General features: G+C 53.7%; 1 protein-coding gene across 14 annotated transcripts in view; it reads left to right on the top strand.

Annotated features, from left to right (window-relative positions):
* Positions 1-6,135, top strand: part of FHAD1 (forkhead associated phosphopeptide binding domain 1) — a 162,584-nt gene that overhangs the window by 143,616 nt on the left and 12,833 nt on the right. For all 14 annotated transcript variants that reach the window (XR_005196334.1, XR_005196336.1, XM_017504765.2 and 11 more), the window contains one exon: positions 660-825. Coding sequence is in view for 12 of the 14 variants with exons in the window: in XM_017504765.2 (XP_017360254.1) it covers positions 660-825 (166 nt within the window). In the remaining 2 variants the exon portion in view is untranslated. The remainder of the gene's footprint in view (positions 1-659; positions 826-6,135) is intronic.

Below are 6,135 nucleotides of genomic sequence, written 5' to 3' on the forward strand. Positions count from 1 at the left end.
CTCGGGTACCTCGGCACCCCCACGTCCCCAGCTCGGGCACCTCGGCACCCCCACGTCCCCAGCTCGGGTACCTCGGCACCCCCACGTCCCCAGCTTGGGCACCTCGGCACCCCCACACCCCCACGAAAAGGCCCAGGCCTTCCTTCTCTTGGCTAAACTCAGGCTAGTGGCAGACACGTAGGCCTGGACCGAGACCCGAGTGTGGAATACCTCACGTGTCAGAGGGGTAACAGGGAGGCCACACTAGGTCTGGCAGAGGGAATTCTGTCCCTGAGATCGCAGCTGCAGAAGCCCCAGTTTCCCCATTCTGTGAACTGTTTTCTGTGCAGGCTGCACCTCTTGTGACCCCGGACTTACGGTTTCCCACTTGTGTAGCTTTGACAGCTCCATCGTATTTTCGGTCACAGTCCCCTCCCCGGAACGCCAGGAGGGCTGGTCACATCCTTTATCCCCTCCTGCTGCACACGTTCGACGGATGAGCGGCTTGTTCCGCTCTCTGGGCCCCAAATCTTCATCATGCTGTCCTGCTTGTGATGACACTCGTGAGCGAGCGCCCCCGCTGTGGATGTATTTTGAGAGACTTCCAGGTCTGGCACATGGATGATGAATGGGAAAGATAAGGGAAAAGGAGACACCGTTTCTTTCTCCTGTGCACCCAGGCGGAGCAAAGTGTCCGTTGAGATGTACCAGTCGCAGGTGGCAAAGCTGGAGGATGATATCTACAAAGAGGTGGAAGAAAAGGCCCTGCTGAAGGAGGCCCTGGAACGCACGGAGCACCAGCTGTGCCAGGAGAAGAGGATCAACAGGGCCATCCGGCAGCAGAAGGTAAGGTGCTGCTGCCCAGGGCGGAACCTCCCAGGCTGCCCCGCAGCTCCCATTAGAAATGGCCAGGGGAGGTTCCTGGAGGCTCCAGGTGGCGCAGAACGCATGGGAGGTAACTGGGTAGCTTTTGCATCAGACAGGCCAAAGCTCTGCCACTTACTGTGTGACCTTAGATAGGCTTCTTAACCTCTCTGAGACTCATGGTGCTCATCTGTATTTCTTTTAATGGTGGCTGTTGTTTGTTTATATCATTCTGCCAGGCGCTGGGGATACTCTCAGAGGGTGGAGATTTGTGTTCACTATTCTGAGTTCCTGGCATGCAGTAGATACCAATAAATATTTGGTGAATGGATGGGTGGAAGGACAGACAGGTCGATCGATGGACAGATGGATGAATAGCTGGCTGAGGAGTATACAGGAGGATGGGCAGATGGACATCCTGGAAGAACATATCCCTTAGTGTGGAACAGACAGACAGAGAGCTGACTTCGGGTGGATTTCATAGCTGAAGGGTGCCAGGGCTGTGCCATCCAGGGAGGGCACTCAGCCTGACTAGGGCATGCAGGTAGGGCCTGCCAAAGCCAGGATGCTGCCAGTGACCACAAAGGAGGCTGGAGCTTCACCACCAAAGGGACAAGAGGGTGGACATTCCCGGCTGAAGGAGCCGCAGAGGAAAGGCGTGAGGATGAGACTCGCTCCCTGGCACATAGTTGGAAATAGCACTGGCTTGAGAAACCAAGATTCCAATGTCAGGCTGGTGACCCAGCGAAAATGGATCTCCCTCCCAACACACATGCACACACACACACACACACACACACACACACCCTGGTATCTCATCTGTAACATGGCACAGGAGTCAGCCAGTCCTGGGTTCAAATCCATGCACTTATAGCTGTGCAATCTTGTGCAGGTGTCTTCACCTCTCTGAGCCTTGCTTTCCTCATTAGTAAATGGAAACTTCCAGCCCCTGCCTCGCAGGCAGGTGGTGAGGATGAAAGAATGCGGACATTGGCCCATGGCGGTGGCTCACGCCTGTAATCCCAGCAGTTTGGTTGGCCGAGGCAGGCGGATCATGAGGTCAGGAGATTGAGACCATCCTGGCCAGGCTGGTGAAACGCCGTCTCTACTAAAATAACAAAAAATTAGCTGGGTATGGTGGCACGCACCTGTAGTCTCAGCTACTCAGGAGGCTGAAGCAAGGGAATCATTTGAACCCTTGTTCTAATAACTCTGCAAGACCTGTCTTACAGACAGGAGGCAGAGTTGCAGTCTGGAGGGACTGAGGCGTATACAGGAGGATGGGCAGATGGATGTCCTGGAAGATCGCAGGTCGTGCCACTGCACTCCAGCCTGGCAACAGAGCAATACTGCATCTCAGAAAAAAAAAAAAAAAAATGCAGGTATCCCTCGCTGTCTGCTGTCCACTCTTGCTATTGTCGAAACTCGGGAGCCAAGTAGTTTCAGATGGTAAGGGGGCTTGTCCTATCTCTGAAGCACCTGCCCAGGGCCTGGCACCAGCTGGTGAATGCTGCCTTCCCCACGCTGCTGTGACCCATGCTGCCTATGATCACTCCCCTGGGTGAGTCCTGCCTCAGACAGGCAACACACACAAACACATACTGTGCTGGGTCTACCTACTGGAAGATTTCCCCACAGCAAGGCACACATGACAGCACCCAGGCAGCTTCCGAAGCTCCGGGCAGAGGGGCTTTCCCTGCCTACCTTTCAGTTTCCATATTCATCCATCCACCCCTGCAGCCCAAAGGGCATTGGAACAGCGACTTCTACATAGAGCCAGACTCTCCCTTTCCTTCCCTCTCACCTAAGGTAGAGCAGATCCCAAGGCTGGGGTCAGGCAAGCCAGGGAAAGAGCCACAGCCGCTGCCACCTCGTGACCATCTCCAGCCCAGGCACTGGGCTCCTCTGAGCTTTGCAGCCATGATCGGGCTTCTTAATGCCTCTAATAGCCCTGCCTGGTACGATGATCCCTATGTTACAGATGAGGAAACCGCACCTCAGAGAGTTAAGAGGCGCCCAACTGCACACGGTAGCTGGTAAGGAGGGCTGGGACCTGACCCCAGATCCCTCTGATCACAGTTCTCCTGCTCTCTACGGGGTTGGCCCTGAGTCCCCCTCCTTGTAACTGTTAGCTTTTATGTGTGTGTGCATGCTCCTGTGTGTGTGTATGTGTGTGTACGTGTGTGCCGTGTGCATAAGGGTTTCCTGTGTGAGATGCTGTGTGTGTGTGTGTGTGTATGTGTGTGTTGCTTGCCTGAGCTCAGAGAGGGGCAAGCCCCCGGGGAAGGGTACCCCCTCTACCAGCCAGGTGAGCTCCTTGCAGATGCCTGGCCTTCATCCCACAAACCTTGCAGACCACAGGCTCCCTGGCTTGCAGCCCCAAAAAGGAAGGCGGCGTCCTGCTCTGGACATGGCCTTTCTAGCACTCACCACTCTGAATTAAACATCACGGCCCACCCCCTACTCGTCTGCACATGTCGTGGGGCTGCCTCGGGCAGGGGATGGTTTCCTTTCACGCAGTGCCATGCCTGGGAAATCTGGCAGCAACAGAGGCCTGAGCTGTCCTTTGATGTGCCCGCTGGAGAGCTCACTCCTTCCTGAGGCAGTGAGGCAGCGTCCCCCAGAGCTTGGCAGGCCAGGCCCACAGCACAGACACCAAACCACAGAATGGGACAGCAGAGGGCCCCAAAAAGCCCATTGTCATGCACTGGCTAGAAATGAAAGAAAACCTGCAGATTTACATAATCAGTCCACATGCATTATTCATGGCTGCCTTACAGACGCACACACAATTCAGGCTGGCCAGCCTGCCGCGGAGCCGGAGGAGGAAGGTCCAAGGTGGCCAAGCCAAACCTGCGTCAGGGTCCCCAGCTAGAGCTGGGAACTTTCGAATTCGTGGAATTCACAACTTAGGAAAGATGCGGTAGAAAGTAGAGCCACCGTCCCGGCAAGGCTGATGGTGTGATTTACGGAGCGCTTGCTGGCAGGCACACCCCCCAGGGCAGGGCCCACCCTCACCTCATGCCAGCCTGCAGGGCTGCCAGGCATCTGCCCACTGAGAGGGGAAACTAAGAAGGGCAGAGGGCGGTACCACCTGCTACTCAGCCACAGAAACGGGACCTCAGCGACCTCCGACCCCGGCCCTCCCAGCCCGTCCACTCATCTACCCCATCACCATTTCTCTCGGGGTTCATCCCTGGGCTCAGTTCGAATTTAAGGTTTGTGACTAACATGGTATCAGAAATTCCTGTTTGTCAAGGGGAAAAATATTCTTTTTTTATTTCTTGCTGTTCAAGAGTTTGACAATAGAGAAAAAAAAATGGGTTTTTTTCCCAGTGTTACAAGATTCCGAAGGGAACCTGTATACATCTGTTTGGGCAGCAGCTGCTCCCTAGCAGTATATTTTCATTAAATGGCAATTAAAGGAAAGTAGAATTCCTTCTTTTTAAGTTTCACACTTCATATTTTCACAAGGAGTCGATATTTTTCCAAGTGTCCTGTATGAAATCTCAGCACCCCTTCATAACTGTGCTGGCACAGTTGAGGGGCTGGGAAACGAAATTCCTCACCTTGCGTTTCAGAACTACCCGCCCCCGACACACAGACCACCGCTGTAGTTTTAACATTTGAACGAACATCTCTTCACTGAGCAGAACTTTCCAGAATCAAAAGTCATACTTCCAGCTGGGCAGGGTAGGTCACATCTGTAACACGAGAACTTTGGAAGGCTGAGGCAGGAGGATCCCTTGAGAACGGCCTGGGCAGCATAGCAAGACACCATCTCTAAAAATAAAAATTAAAAAAATTAGCCAGGTGTGGCACCGCACACCGGTAGTCCCAGCTACTTGGGAGGCTAAGATGGAAGGATCACCTGAGCCTAGTAGTTTGGGGCTGCAGTACACTTTGATCACGCCACTGCCCTCCAGCCTGGGTGACACAGCAAGCCCTTGTCACTTTTAAAACAGAAAAAAGGCACGGTTCTATACGAATACCTCTGGTTGTGCAAATCAGACCTGACACAAAATGCGGGGAAAAGCCTCAGCACTGGTCATCCTCAGAGGACCTCGTGGTCATCAGCCTCCTGGCTCTGAGATGCCCCGGGTCCACAGCTCCCTGCGGTGACTGTGTGACAGTGATGATGGCCCAGGCTGTGCCCAGTCTAGTCCACTTCCTACATCGCTAAATAAGGCGGCAGAGTCTCTTAGAGATAAGAGGCAGACTTTGGAGTGAAACAGGCAGGGCTTAGGGTTCAAGCGCACCTCTGCCCCTGAGTGAGCCTCAGTAGGTGACTTTGCCTCTGTCTCAGGTTTCTCAAAAACGGCAACAGTGAAGTGACGGTCACGACACGACCTGCTTCACGGGGCAGTTAAATGGTGCGATGCGGGCAGCGCCTGGCACAGAGCAAGGCCACTCGGGGGTGGGGGGCAGTGCCCAAATTGCTTTCAATGAGCTTCCTGCCTGCTGGCGCATCCTGCAGACCCTGAGACTTTTTCCCGGGTCCTCCTAGAGCCGGCAGCGCCTTTGTGAAGCTGCCTTTTCTATTTGGTGAATACAACTAGGGCCACAGCCAAGGAAGAGCCAGTACTTTTCATGAATGGGTTAAGACTGAATTTTCAGTAGAAACATTTTAAATGCCCAGAAGTTGCCCTTGGAGAAGGATGCAAGCCCTTTCTCGGGCCTTCATTAGGACTGGAGTGTGAGAACCGCTGAAATGCCCTAGCTGCTTCTGGCTCCCCTTCTGGGCTCCAGCCAATCAAATCCTGCCCAAGGGGCTTGGCCACAGCTTTGCCGAGTGGTCTCAGCTGGGCTGGGGCCCCTGACCTTCCCTCTGCATTGTAAGCTCAAGTCCCTCATCTTTGAGACGAAAATAAAAATGTGCCTAACTCACAGGTGTCAGTCCCGTGAAGGCACGCATATAATGCCCTAAGCAAACAGGACCTCTCAATCGTGCTGTTTTTCCTTTTTCTTTTTCTTTTTCTTTTTTTTTTTTTTTTGAGACAGAGTCCCGCTCTGTCTCCAGGCTGGAGTGCAGTGGCGCGATCTCGGCTCACTGCAACCTCCGCCTCCCAGGTTCAAGTGATACTCCTGCCTCAGCCTCCCGAGTAGCTGGGACTACAGGCGCACACCCAGCTAATTTTTGTGTTTTTCGTAGAGACAGGGTTTCATGATGTTGGCCAGGATGGTCTCAATCTCTTGACCTCATGATCCACCCGCCTCGGCCTCCCAAAGTGTTGGGATTATAGGCATGAGCCACTGCACCCGGCCATGTTTTTTCTTTTTCTTTTTTTTTTT

The sequence above is a fragment of the Cebus imitator genome, unplaced genomic scaffold (assembly GCF_001604975.1).
Source record: "Cebus imitator isolate Cc_AM_T3 unplaced genomic scaffold, Cebus_imitator-1.0 Scaffold15, whole genome shotgun sequence".
Lineage (NCBI taxonomy): Eukaryota > Metazoa > Chordata > Mammalia > Primates > Cebidae > Cebus > Cebus imitator.